At 38.0% G+C, this 15,459-nt stretch overlaps 1 protein-coding gene across 1 annotated transcript in view; it reads right to left on the reverse strand.

Moving 5' to 3' along the window:
- Positions 1-15,459, reverse strand: part of IL31RA (interleukin 31 receptor A) — an 80,107-nt gene that overhangs the window by 17,576 nt on the left and 47,072 nt on the right. The window contains exons 4-7 of the mRNA XM_046001152.1: positions 14,898-15,079; positions 12,417-12,568; positions 7,231-7,396; positions 1,868-1,947 (exon numbers count right to left, since the gene is read on the reverse strand). Of these exons, the coding sequence (XP_045857108.1) occupies positions 1,868-1,947; positions 7,231-7,396; positions 12,417-12,568; positions 14,898-15,079 (580 nt within the window). The remainder of the gene's footprint in view (positions 1-1,867; positions 1,948-7,230; positions 7,397-12,416; positions 12,569-14,897; positions 15,080-15,459) is intronic.

A 15,459-nucleotide genomic window follows, 5' to 3' on the forward strand; every position in this document is an offset into this window, starting at 1 on the left:
TGGAAAGTACCTGTGCTGTGACATAAAAAGCAGCACGCCACCTCCTTTGAGAAAAGAGCTAGTTTCCCTGGACTAGCCATACTGGATATCCCAGCTAAGAGGCCTAAAACATTCACAGTTGCCTTACCAGTTCTAAACCTGTGGTGAGAAGCCTCAGGGGACCCCAGAGATTCCAAGCCAGACTCTTCTCTTCAGCCTTGAACCTGAACCTACTAACCATATATTTTTGCCTAGTGATCACCTTGCTGAGTATTTCCCAGGAGTTATAGGGCTTTCCAGTTGTTTACTCTGTGTTACTGACAACACACATGGATGGAGTAGAATGACTGAATGTAAGGTCAGACAGGACTTTAGAAGTCACTTTGTCCCACTGCCTTTCCAGTTCAGGAATTGACAGAAACTTCCTAATGACTGGGAGATTTTTACCTCTTAGGACAATGCATTTTCTTTTGTAAACAACAGCTTTATTGAGATGTAATTCTGATACCATAAAATTCACTACTTCAAGGCATACAATTAAGGAAGTTTTTTAGTATATTCACAGAGCTGTGCAATCATCACCACCATTCAGTTTTAGTCCAACATTTTTAACCAAACTTAATTCTTAGAAACCTCTCCTACTGAGGCAAAAAAAAAAAAAAAAAAAAAAAAAAAAAGTCCCCAGGTGAGGGAGAAAGAGGAGGGGACTCAAGTCCATTTCACAAACTCCACATGTTGGCTTACTTGACCCAACACTCTGTGGCTGACCATATGCGGATATGTGCCATTGTTTGCTTTCCTTCCCCCAAAATATACTGACTGAGTGATTTGTTTCCATACTTAATCAGTGAGAAAGAAACCACAAAATGGGAGTCACACAATCTTGATTTACAAAGGTGTCCCAGTGCACCTGGCTGTGCTCTCCCTGGCCTGCTGCCTCTATAACTTGAGGGGGCCCCAAAGTCCTAGGGCATGAAGGGAGTGGAGAAAAGCAGAGGGTATAACTGGGATTAGAATATCATCGGTAAAGTAAGTGATTTCTCCATTTTCAGAAGAATTTTAAACTTGCCTGGACGTTAGCAAGTATGAAATAATATGAGTGTTCCCGGAGAATTCTGGACACTACTGAAGAGTTCTGACATCTCGCTGCTCTCCTCCCCTTCTTCTCCCCTCCCCAAGTCCCCCATCTTTTTCTCCTGGTTCCTGGCTGGGGTTTTTTTCCCCCCATCTTATTTGCCCTTCTTTTTTCCTGTTTATTCCCTCTTCCCCACCTTTTCTGTCCTTTGTCTAACCTTCTCTTCTCCTCTTTTCTCCATCTCTCCACACGATGCCCATACCTTCTCCTTTGTTCCTCAATCCCAGGCCTCCATCCAAGAAAGGCTCATTTGACCCCTGTTCTGTCCTTATATCCCACTATACCAGTACTCACAGGCACACATGAGCAATATATGTTTTCAATGACCTGAGGCCACATTAGTGAGCTGACCCCAAGTCAGTGCTTTTCTCCCATGTAGGGGTGGGTGTTATACAACATTAAACTGCCTTCAAATGCAGCCAGCCTAGGTCAACGGGGGTGGGGGGGGGTGGGGGGGGAGTTCCCCAGAAGTTAAAGATGCCTCCCGCACTTGCACTTTGTACCTGTCTTAAATGTTAATGTTCAGACCAAAGAAGAGAGGGGGCAGGATCTGTAAGGTGTATTTAGGCCAACTATAAGATGACCTATAAGGCTTTGTGAACTGGGAAACCACAGTGAGATTTGGGGCATTGTAAAGCCTCTAGGGAAGGAAACACAGGAGGTAAAATTTCAAGAATTACAGTTACTGGAGGTGTAAAAAAACCAATGGTTTTAAACAGAAAAACAACAACAACAAAACTGTAAGGTGGTCACCTTCCACATCAACTGCACTGGCCTTTTTCCATTGACCTTGGCTGGTCTCAGGACTCTCCACAAATCCAGGCCATAGGGAGCTGTAAGGAAACAGATTGAGGTGCTCAACATAAGACAGAAGGGACTTGAAACAGAATTTGCTGAAATTAGCTGGGTTCACTATTAGAAAGGCAGTTGGGAAGGGTTTGCTGGAAGAAGCCAGGAGGAGTAAAGCGGTCAGTGGAGGGATGGCAGCACTGCAACAACCCACGATGTCTTCATTTTGTGACCAAAGGATTCGCATCAACCAAAAGTAAAAACTAAAACTGCTCTTAGATCCAATGGCTTAATGTAAGCTTAAAAAGTACAATAGGTAGTACCGTAATATAATTTATAACTGAAATCTGGATTGAAATGTAACATCTCATGTCCTCTAAGATATAATATCTACAAACACTAAAGCTGGGAATGACACAGATAACTAATAAGGAGATAGATACATAGATAGAGATATTATATTATCTATACCATTTCAGGGTGGGGAAGGGAGAGGGAGAAAGAAAGAATGAGACCTACTCCCAAAAACATTAAGATGTTACAAAATACAACAAAGAATTAAAGAAGAAAGGAGCAGAGAAATAATCTTTGCTAGGTCATAGGTCATTACCTGAGCTTTAATTTGATGCTGATCTTTGTGGCAGAAAAAGCAAAAAAGGATCATATTAAATTGCATGTTTCTCATAGCCGGATAAAAAGCAGTCATATGAAGGAGCAAATGGCTGGCTAGGGGAATGAATTAATTAATGGAATTTATCATGGGGATCCTCTTAAAAAGACAATGGGAAATATAAAGGCCAATGTCTGCAATCACAGCTGAGCAAAATACAGAAATATTACATATGTACTTTTTTCATATTTCTGTTCTATAAAATGCAAGGGCATAATGTTATACCTGATTTACACACTTCTTCCATGAATAACATAATCCAAGACAATATAGTTCAAGTGTATTAGCTTCTAATGATCTGATCAGACAGGGATAATTTCAAAATCCTGAGTTTCTAGTTTAAGAATGACTTACGCATGTTAGCCAGGAGAAGAAAGCAGATAATTCTAAAGAACTGTCTAGAAGCCCAGTGGCTTGTAATTTGGAGAAAGAAATGTCTCTAATTGAAGATGCAGTTAATGAACTCTGAATATTTCTTTTGAGGAAACCACATGGTTGAAGATAATATAAGTAGGTCTGCAGAGAATGGAGTCAACCACTCAGGCCAAAAACTAAACTGCGTTAGTACTAACAGACTGTTTTCAGGTATGTGAAGTCACACTTTGGGTGACTTGGTGTCTTAAGGTGAAATTACTGAACTCCAAATGAAGACAACTTCATAATGTAGAAAAATGAGGCAAAGGTCAAGTAAGTCAATAACCTGTTTTGTCATCAATGGAGAGTCACATTTCTACAACTACTCTTGCAGAAGCTGGAAGTGAGTAAACCAGTCTAATTGGTAGGCCCTGATCTTGATGAGATCTAATTCTATGTAAGAGGCATATCTGGAAATCAAAACTATTTAGACTTTAAACTTGACTTTATTTGTGCTCCACTGAGATAACTGTCTTACTGTCTTATAAGCTCTGTCAGAAGTTATCTGATTTCCCAAAGATATTCTTCAATATCAATGTCTTCAAATCGATTCTTCAATAATCAGAAGACAGACAGCCTGTACTCAATTTTCTCAGAGAACAAGAAGCTGGTTTCAACCTGTCTATAAGCCAGTGAGATGTGAACACAGAGTTCCTCTGGGCAGAAAGCTCTAGCACAAGGCCCCAAAGTCATGAGACTTCACAGGTGACCCACGGAATTGGAAGGACTGTCACTCCATCTCTCACTTGCAGAGTCTCTCCATTCCAGTTATGTTCAGTCAGACTCAGGGATAATAGCACTGACAGCAAGAAGGAAACAAATCTAAAAGTGAAGTGTGTATTATAATCCAGCCCCGAATATTCATCTGAAGGACAGAGATAAAATAAACTAATTATTAGATAATCAGTCATTGCAAGTACTTGGCTAGAAATACAAGCGAAATTCTCCTTGGATTTATCCCATAGGCAGTCATCTAGTGGTAGTAGATGGTGACGGTAAATGAATTTAATCAAGTATCTTCTTTTTTCACTGAGGCCCTTATTTCCTGCAGATAAAGGCCAAAGAGGAACCATCTTCCCAATATCAGCATCCCACTAAAAGCTTTCCCAGATGCAGCTTTTAGTAAAACCATTGCCTGAGTTGCATGTAAATCTTCTACAATGAACAGAAATTTCCATTAACCATGAGCTAGTAATGGCTTTGCAGTATAATCAAAGTTAGAAAAGTAATAATTCAGTGTGTTTTTAAGAGCAAAATCAAATTTTTCCAAATCCATCAAAATATCTACATATTCAAAGGCATCAATTCTTTGAACACATTAGCAACAATTTGATGCTATGTTGCTTCCATTACAGTCTGGGAATATCCACAACTACCACCAGTCAGACACCTCAGACATGCCCTGGTGCTTTGCTGAAGACCAATTAATAAGAACAGTTAACTTTTAACCAAGTGTCACAATACTAAGCATTTTACCTGATTTGCCTCATTTAATTGCCACACTCTTATAATTAGGCATGGTAGTAATATCATCACCATTACTGGAACACAGAGATGTATATTTCAGTGTTACAAGATTTTAGGTAATAAAGCCAGGATCAGATTACCAGAACATAATTACATCTGTGTTCTTATATACTTAAATGTGGGCAAATCACCCTAATAATCAATCTATTAAAATCCAAATGAAAATAAGTAATGTTTCATATTTGACTTAGAAGAGAAAATTTCAAGCAATTAGAAATGGTTTGAGGTGGTGTGTATTAAATAACTGGTATTCCATTGTGAAACAGGGAAACAAATTGTTTATGAATTAGAAAATGGGAAATTGGGATTTGCTGGGGGCCAAGGGGGTGCTTCTTCATCAATTTTTCTCTGGGATCTTGAAAAAAATGAAGAGAAACAAAAGCAAAATTCTACAGCAGTGACTTTGATAAATAAGTGGTTTGATTTAATCAGCCCCAAGCACAGACGACACCAGCATCTAGGGCTCTGCTAATGAATTCTAGCCCACCTAGCCGAAATAACAAATCAGCTGAAAGAGTAAATCTTGTTTCTGGCAGCAAAACAAGTGGATGAAACGGAAACTGACATGAGGGAGTGGCTGGGCTGTCATGAGCTAACAGAAGATCCAGAGCCACAATGGTACCAGGAGGCCACTGGAGAGAAGACTGCCAGCTACAGGGTGGGAGGAGGGCAGTGCAAAACAGGGTTATACCTGAAGTAGAACCTAATCCTAGACCATATTCTAGAATGTGTAGCAAAGGCAGGGGACACTTCACTCAACAATACTACTTGTATTGCCTTCTAATCCTTTAAAAGGGAGGGCTCAGTTAAGACAGACAACACTGACTACTCCTACAGATTATAACCAATGGGTCATTTTTTTTTTTTTTTTGCTGTGTAATTTACATGCTGTTAAGTATTTGTAAACTATATTTGTATTCATTAGACACTTTGAGGTGATGTCTATAGAATGTAAATGTGTTCCCAAATATTGTATGTAATTTTAATCAAAAGTTACATGAGATCCACAAACTGACTAGTTTTCTTTTATCATGTCTGTATTTCTATTGATGTAAAATTTATATAGACCTTACCATTTGTAAGGTACTGTTCTGAGTACTTAGACATAAAGATTTGGAATTTTCTCTGATTTTTTTTTCTTGGATTGCTAAAGCCTGACATAGAAAACTAGATGCCTGAATGGCATAGATGAATGGAATCTATGGGTGAGAAGAGCCTTTAGAAATTATCTAGCCTGGGGTGCCTGGGTGGCTCAGTTTGTTAATCCTGTACCTTTAGCTCAGGTCATGATCTCAAGGTCCTAGGATTGAGCCCCGCATTAGGCTCTCTGCTCAGCGGGAGTCTGCTTCTCCTTTTGCTCTCCCTCTGTGCTCACATTCTTTCTACCTCTCTCTCAAATAAATGAATTTCAAAAAAAAAGAAAGAAAGAAAAGGAAGTCATCTAGTCCAATTTTCCAGGTGCTGCATGAACCCATGTTGTGTAACCACATCCACCAATGGGTAGTGTAGACTGAACTAACATGAACGTCTCCAGTGGGAGCTACAAAATTCAGAAGACACTGGATTATTCCCAGACATCTGATCATATGGGCAAATGTACTGAACACCTATGAGTACCAACTTGGTCTCATAGGAAACTCAAGCAAGATTCAGAGGAATAAATTATTGTCAAATGGACTAGGGAGCACAGAAATTGATTGCAAATGTTACCTGAAAATTGTGTGGTATGTGGCTGTAAAACAGAATAAGATTTAAGAAAATATGACTGAAATTATGGCTGGATGTTGGTTGGGGGAAATTCAGGGAGAGTAAAGCCTCAGAAGTTTAGAAGGATGAACGTTTTACATTTCGTCTCCTTATTTCAAAAGATGTGTGGACATACCAAGTGTTCAACTACTCATTCATTCATTCACTAAGTGGGGTGATTCCAATCATTTATAGGGGGGGTATAGCTCAGTGGTAGAGCATTTGACTGCACATCATTTATAGGGCTCCTAGAAGGTTTAAAAAAATAATAGGAAGCCTGGCATTTATTGAATGTTTACTATAAGCTAAATACATTATGTCATTGAATTTTTAAAATAACACTAAAAAGTAGATACTACTTTTAACTCAGTTTTATAAATTGTATTCTATTGTGGAAAGGGGGAGTAAATAGTGAGAAAAGTAAGGCTTAGAGATTAGGTATCTAGCCCAACGTCACTCCACAGCCAAGCTGGGATTTCAGCCATCCCCACAAAGTTAAAGTATTACTCTGAATGACCAAACCTCACTCACAGCAAGCATTCACTCACTGTATGGTTCCTTTATCTTTCCCTCACTGTCATTAAGAAAATAACTTTTTTTCCTCATTAATTACACCTTTATTTATCTTTAAGTGGTAGCTCCAAGGTTTATAACATATAGATTTAATTTATCATAGGATATCTTTAAATAACATTACATCACTTCACATATAGTATAAGAAATTTCTAAGAGTATTAAAGATGTGCTCTTTTGTCTTTGGGGCAAAAAGATGCTAACTAAGGCCATATGAGGAAGGCTGCCTTACCATGTGGGCTCAGTTGGGCACAGGGAGTGCCCTGTGGAGAGGGAATGTACAGAATGCCAGAGTCCATGATTCCCAAGTACAGAGTTTGACGAAACCCAATAAGGCTAGGCCCAGGTCACCAGAAACCAGACCAGGCAGAAAAGAAATTGCAAGGGACCAGCTTGCCTTCTTCCTCAGTTGTTCCCACTTTCTCTTGGCTCCAAGCACTCCAGAACATGGACTCCGCTGGGGCACATCGCAGAGCTACAGCATACTCCGTAAAAGCCTGCAGCCCTGTGAGGTTGTAGGTCTCATCTCTATCGATATCTTCTTTGGTGAAGTTGACTTTCATCTAAAAGACAGAGATAACACTGAGCTAGATGGGAGACCTCTTTTATCTTTTCATTTTTCTTCTCCATTCCCCAATCATTTCAGAACTAGAAGCACTGTACCTCGAGTTTTAAAAAATATAATTTTCATAAATAAACTTCCACGCATGCCTGGGGATCATTTGTGCCTGAGCAAATGTGAGTCACCCCACAAACCACCACCCTCCCCCATTTCCTCTCTCTACGCTTGGAAGGCAGAGATTCCTGCCCCTGGGCTGGACGTGAATGAGTAGTCTTGTTGTTCTGGAAAATACAAGGTGGAATCCAAGGACCCAGGCAACCCAGGTCTCAGTTTAAAAACAGCAGATGACTCCAACACCGAGATACAAGGCCTTACATAACAGTAGGCAACAGAGACCTTCCTTAGTGGCATCACGTTCAAACTCAGGTCATGGACAAGACCTCAAAAGTTAAGTGACCATGGATTACCTCAGGGGTAGTTATGAGCAGAACTGGGATCAGAACACAGATTTCATCCCTCCAAGACCCTTTCCCTTTACCCAAATCTTCCACAGCAAATTATTGGTCTTTGGGTGACCAGTAGGGCTGCCAAGGATTTCAGCAGCCTGGATGCATGCATTCATTTTGGACATTCTTTTGTGGTATGGAGAGAGAGAGGTAAATAAATCACTTCTCCTTTCTAGACCTCAGTATCTTCACTAGTAAAATGAACACACTGCTTTTTATAGTCTCTAAAGTCCCTTCTGGATCCAATTTTCCAAGCGAAACTAAAAATTCAGAGACTTGTTTTTGAGCATGATCACTGTTGCTGCAATAAGAACTTTCAGCTGTTGGTTTATATGAACTCATATTGAATTAATTAATAAATTGCACTAATGGGCATATCTATTTTGTGAGGATGCCCACTAGTCCCATAAAACCTTGTGAGAGAAGCAAGTCCTGACATTTCCTATATGTATATAACAGCTGTGAAAATAAGTATAGAATGATAGGTGTTGGGCCTAAAGGAAACTGGGCAAAATGACAATGTGTATATGTGGCAAAAAGCTGAGCATCCCAGCTGCAAATGGACACTTGTGAGCTCCCAGCCTAGTAAGATGGTGCTGGGAATAGGATGTAGGAGCCAAAGGTGAGGAGCGTTTCATGCTGAATCCAAAGTACCCTGAGCTCCCTCCTCCAGTCAGCCCTGGAAATGTTGCAATGGCAGAACAGGGTCACTGGGACAACCCATCCTCTCCGGGAGAGTAGGCTCTGCAGCTTAAGCCTAGTTATGGGGCCCAGGAGAAACCAGATTAAGGTCTTTGGGAGAAAGGCAACCACATGGTGACTTCCATACATGAATCAAAATGAAAACCATATTAATATACAAAATAAGTACAAGGAAGACTAATAAAGTTCTGTTTTCCTTTTATGCTCTTTTAAATATATAAAATTCTTTTAAAACGATCTGTTGAAGTTTTCTTCCTGCTTTACTAGCCTCCTCAAACACATGCTTGGCTTGTGTGTTGGGGGGTCCTTGCATTCATCCTCAGAAAGCTCTGTCTAATGTAACTATGCAAGAATGTTCTTTTCAGCCCTACTGCTAAAGCAAAAAAAAAAAAAAAAAAAAAAAAAAAAAAAAAAAAAAAAAATTCTGCTCAGTCTTTCAAACAATGTGCCTGCCTGAAAGACTTTTTTTAATTTGGATTTTTTGTTTGGGCAAGTGCATTTGGCCCTCACAGGGTCCAGAACAAACTGATCCTCCTTATATGGGCTTAACTAAAACTTTCCCAGCTCAACACAGACAACAGGCTCCTAATAAAACACTAATTAATTTCATCAGGTTTGTTTCTAACAATCTGTACTTTGTGCCAAATCCTAGCTTACCCAAAGTGTTTATGTTTTAAAAGATGAGTCAAAATTGTTGGTACAAAGCCTAAGCCTAAATCAAACTCTCAAAACAGTCTTGAGATCTTTGGCAGAGTGTTTATGTGGTTGGGACGTATATGGGCAGAAGCTCCTTAGAACAGGCAACCGGAAGATTGTCTGGAGGTTGCTAAAATATGGTCAAATGAGTGACAACCTAGGGTCAGACAACCTGGGCTCAGGTTTGCAACCTACAAAACTCGTAGTCTTGGACAGGCAATTTAAGCTCTCTACATCACAATTTCCTAATCTGTACAAGGAAGAATAGTGATGCCTCATTGATGACATATATGAAAGGATTAAATAGTCTGGAGTATAAGAAAGCGCTTTGCAACCCATATAGCATCATACAAATGTAAGTCTTGCTATATGGCCATATGGGTTTTTGTTGTTGTTGTTTGTTTGTTTGTTTTGTTTTTTTTTAGTCTAATGCACAGAGAGATAACTTTAAATGACTGTGCTGAGGGTTAAGTGCAGTGACAGAGGAGGAGCACCGATCTCAGGTTCTCAGAAGGAAATATGTCAGAACTGAGTTCTGAGACATGAACAGATTCAGCAAAGTTTGGGGAGGGGTGAGAGGTGCAAAAATGAAACAGAATAGTGAAACAACATGACATAAGGGAAACTAGCAAGGGCAGGATGAATGATGAGGTTGGAGGGATTGATAACCAGGAGGTCTTGGAGGGTTAAAGATTTGGACCTTTCTTCATGGAAAAGTTGGGTTGGTGTAATTGCATTTAGAACTGATCGTGTCTGAAAACTGAAAGGAGAGAGACACTAAATACACATTCCACTTTCCCTCTCATTTCCTTCAGGAGAGCAAGAGAGAGGACCTTTCACCTCAGGGACTGGAAGGAATAAAGCAAAGAAGAGTGCAGATGTAGGTGGGTTTGCCAAAGAAGAGGCCTAGAGGATGTTGTATGGTCCAGTAGTTTACACCTGCCGATCTCACTTAGTGTTGAGCATGGCTCAGTAATTTTCTAGAGGAACAGAGATTCTGGTTTATTTTTCCTGTTGAATCCTATCTCAGCAGCCACAGGACTCTGGGCTCAGACAAAGAGAATAAACCCAAGGGCCCACCACTAGCAAGTCCTCAAGTTCACTTAGACTATAACATGTGATGCAAGGAAGATGAGTTTATGCTCTGTCAGGAATTGCCTTGTCTAGAGGTTCCCTTCTATGTTTCCCAAAACTACAAATTAATGAGTCTTATGTTACATGTTGTCAAGTACTAGTAGAATGATTCCAGAGCTGGCATAGAAAGGAAGCTGAGAGGGGGAGAGGACATCATTATTTCTCTTGTGTTAAATACAAGACAAGTGAAACTTAACCAACTTTCTTTCCTGAAAGGGTTCTAGGTTAAAAGACAATGCAATAGATAAAGTATCTTTGAATTTCAGCAAAGAAGAATCTAGCAATAGTGTCATGGACAAGTTGGGAAAAGGTGGGCTGAATGGTTATGGTGGTAATTCGGTATATTCACAGAAGCCTGGATAAATGGCCACACTCAAAGAAAAGAGGTTGATATCTCTGAGTAGTCTCTAATGGTTTGCCACAGTGCTCTGACATAGTCACAGATCGACAGATCTGTTTTTATTAACTAACAGATAAAGGTATAGAAATAAGAGTGATCCAAGCCTAAAATATTACAAAGTTAGAAAGAAAAAAGTTAAATGTAAGTTTTGGGTGATAGAATAAAGACTCTAAATCGGCTGAAATGATGGGTACAACTAACATGAAGAAATACAACAAGAATAAATAAAACACCTACACTTACCTTAATAAACAAGTTATAAGATAGTAGACATGAGTTTTACTAGAAAATCTTGTGTGTGTGGGAAAAGTCCTGAAGATTTAACTGGCTAGGGGATAATTAAGAGTCAATAATATTTAGTGGTTACAAAAAAAACTTGATATCATTTCAGGTTGCATTGACGGAGATATGAGAATACCCTCTAAACTTTGAGGTTAGAAACGATTTAAGACATAAGACTTCATGGATAAAAGAAAAGATTGAGAAAGTTCAATAACATTAAAATTAAGAAGTTCTGCTCCAAAATAACCATTAGAAGAGTTAAAAGGCAAACCACTAGTCAGAAGTGTTTGCAACACACATAACAAACAAAAAACTCATAAATAAAATATATAAGAAACTCCTACAAGTCAATTTAAAACTCAGACCACCCACTAGAAAAAAAGTGCAAAAAGCTTAAATCAACATTTCACAAAGAAGGACTCCAAATAGCCAATAAACACCTGAGAAGGTAAATGAGCTCACTGAAAGTCAGGTAAATGCAAATTAAAGCCATGATTCCTCTGTGTTTATATAATGGAGTACTACACAACAATGAAAATATATAAACTCCAGGATTATATAACATGGGTGAATCCTAAAAGTACAATATTGAAAGAATCCAAATATTTACAAAACACAAAATGTATGGATTCCTATTATGTAATGTCTCACACTATGTTGTTTGGAGATGCAGGTTTAAATGGCCAACCCATAAGAAAAAGTGAAGAAGTATTTACCATGAAAAATCAAAATAAAAGCTCTCGGGAGGTATGGGGATTATCTTCAGGAAAGGACAGGCAGGGGACCTTGGCATGCTATTTTGGACCTCACTGGTTTTTAACATAAGTGCTTACTTAATAATAATTAATTAAATGTAATATTTAGGTTTTGTTCACTTTTCTAAATATAAGTCCTATATCACAATTTCATAAAAGTTTGAAAAAATAAAACAGGAAATGGCCAAGCTGTAGAATCTCTGGCCACCAACACATCAAGACATAAATCAGAGTAGAATGCAAAAGTAAATTTCTCACTTTTTAATAAGTGGTGCATATTAAAGTGTGCTCAGAATGCAAGATGCCTACAGTGAAACACTTATACATTCTACAGTCCTCCGCTCTACCAGATGAGCTATCGAAGGGACAGAAACACTTATACATTCTAAAAGGCCGAAAAGGGGAACTGGGACGAAAAGTACTCACTACTGTCTTCTATTTTTAAGGTAGAAAATGGGGGGAGAAATGATTCTGGGTCAAAAAAAGGTTATCAATAATATTCTTCTCTGGGCCCTCTAATAGAAACATCATAATGGCATAACTTACCCAGTGGGCACTATTTACTGTTCTGAATCGAAGAGTATATTTTAAAGTAGATGAAAGAGGAGCCAACACTGGCCTTATCCATTTTATCTGAAGCATTCGTTTGATGCCCAAAACCGATTTCACACTGAAAATCTCAGGTGCTTCAATTTTCACTGAAAATAAAAATCATCATAAATTTCTCACATTTGCAAAAAGATCAGAAAATACTAGTAACATCCATCTAAAACTGAAAAAAAGAAAACTAGAAAGGAAATGATAATGCATATTTTGTAACTGGCTATATGCAGATGGCATTGGGAAGGCTGGGCAAAAGGAATGGTGCCACCCCTGTTTCTCCCACCCCTCCCCCAACACCAAAAAAAGAGTGGCCAGTGAGGAGAAGATACATTTCTATGACTTTTCTGCAAATGCACCTTTTACTGATTGGTTCAGATCTTATGCCAAGAAGAAAGGAGGCCAAAAGAAGAGATCACACAACTAGAAAATGGGCTGTTTCCCTTATCTTCACTCCCTTCAACCTCTCTATCCTCAACCCCCAAAAGTGTCCAGTAGAAAGCATCTCTCACTTCCCTTGAATGTTACAAACATTATCACTCAAAATCTTTCTCTTTCAAAATACATAATATTTTTCTGGTTTTAAAAGTAGCATAATGCTCATTCCAAAATTTTTTTTTAAATATGGAAAAATACAAAGAAAAAGTTTAAATTAGGGGCACCTGAGTGGCTTAGTCATTAAACATCTGCCTTTGGCTCAGGTCATGATCGCAGCTTCCTGCGAACAAGCCCTGCATTGGGCTCCCTGCCTAGGAGGAAGCCTGCTTCTCCCTCTCCAATACCCTCTGCTTGTGTTTCCTCTCTTGCTGTGTTTCTTTCTATCACATAAATAAATAAACTCTTAAAAAAAAAAGAAAGAAAAATTTTAAATCCTCCATAATGCCATAAACCAGAGCCACTGTAATGTTCTGGTGTATTTTCAGACTTTTTTCTATGTAAGTATTTGCGTATTTTAAAAAAATTAATATTATGTTAAATAAAACTGTTGTCTTCTTAAATAACACTATTCAATCAGCATATATCCTATTGCATTAGAAATTCTAAAAACAATGATTTTAACAAGACTGGAGGATATAAAATTAATATACAGTAGTAATCTGTTGCACTTCTATACACTAGTAATGAAGTAGGAGAAAGACAAATTAAGAAAACAATCCCACTTGTAATTGCATCAAAAAGAATAAAATGCCTAGGAATACATATAAACAAAGAAGTGAAAGACCTGTACTCTGAAAACTACAAGACACTGATGAAAGAAATTGAAGACAAGACTAGCAACTGAAAAGATATATCATGCTCATGGGTTGGACGAATTAAAATGTTCTAAATGCCCATATTACCCAAAACAAAATACAGATTCAATGCAATCCCTATCAAAATAACAACAACACTTTTCACAGAACTGGAAAAAAATACTAAAATATGTCTGGAACCACAAAAGACCCCAAATAATCAAATCAATCTTGAAAAAACAAGAATAAAGCTAAAGGTATCACAGTTCAAGACTTCAAGCTATAGTACTCAAAACAGTATAGCACAGGCATAAAAACAGACACATAGATCAGTGGAACAGAATAGAGAATCCAGAAAGAAACACAAACTTATATCATTGATTAATATATAACAAAGAAAGCAAGAATATACAATGGGGAAAAGACAGTCTCTTCAATAAATGGCTGGGAAAACTGGACAGCTACATGCAAAAGAATGAAACTGGACCATTTTTTCACACCATGTACAAAAATAAACTTAACATGGGTTAAAGACTTAAATGTGAGACCTGAAACCATAAAACTCCTAAAGAAAACACAGGCAGCAATCTCTTGGACATTGGCCTTAGCAATTTTTCTAGATATGTCTCTTCAGGCAAGGGAAATAAAAGCAAAAACAAACAAACTATTGGACTTTATCAAATAAAAACCTTTTGCACAGTGAAGAAAATCATCAACAAAATGAAAAGGCAATTTACTGAATGGGTAAAGACATTTGCAAATGATATATCCAATTACAGGCTAATATGCAAAATATATGAAGAACTCATACTACTCAAAACCAAAAAAACACACACAATTTGAATTTAAAAATGGGCAGAAGACCTGAATAGACATTTTCCAAAGATAAAAAGAAGACCAAAAGATACATGCAAATATGCACAACATCACTCATAATTGGAGAAATGCAAATCAAAACCACAAACAGATATCACCTCATACCAGTGAGAATGACTAGTATCAAAAAGACAAGAAATATCAAGCATTGGTGAGGATATGGAGAGAAAGGAACCCTCATACATATCCATAACCCTTGGGATACCTATTATATCCTTGAGCTTTGAGTTTACTTTTATGTTTACATCTCCTCTGAGAAAAAGAGAGGAGGGGTTATATTTTAATAATAGATTATATATGAATAAAAAATGATACTTACTTATGGCATCTAAGTTCCAATGTGTTATATCAGAATTAACTATACCATCTGCATTTTGAGCTTCCACTTGAATGGTGTAGTGATCTGGGTTTGTTATTGTTGGAGGAAGAAAGGAGCAAGAAGCATGATTTCCCCTTGTAGAATTATCAGTTGGGCAAATATCACTTTTGTATCCATAAGAGCTTTGAAGGAAAAAGCAATTCAACATGAGTTTAGTACAGCAGTTTGGAAACAAAGCCATACTTAATATATTAAGCATGTATTTATGAGTTTCACTCTGGGTTTCTCTTGAGGACTATATCATCTCAAATATAATGCGCCTTTCTCCAAATTCCTTCTTCATCTCTTCCAAGGAGAGATCAAAGTTACCCATTTCTTGCCTGAGATGTTATGAGCCATAGAGACTTCCTTGGAACTCCGTAAGTCCGGCAAAATCTACGCTTGTAATACATTTCCTATTGGTAAGAAATACTGACTATGTGAAAACACCAGATTCTAGCCTTGAGAAATTATCCTTAAAAGACAAATAAAATCAAAGAGGATTTGTTAAATAAACTATGAT

The sequence above is a fragment of the Meles meles genome, chromosome 3 (genome assembly GCF_922984935.1).
Source record: "Meles meles chromosome 3, mMelMel3.1 paternal haplotype, whole genome shotgun sequence".
Classification (NCBI taxonomy): Eukaryota; Metazoa; Chordata; class Mammalia; order Carnivora; family Mustelidae; genus Meles; species Meles meles.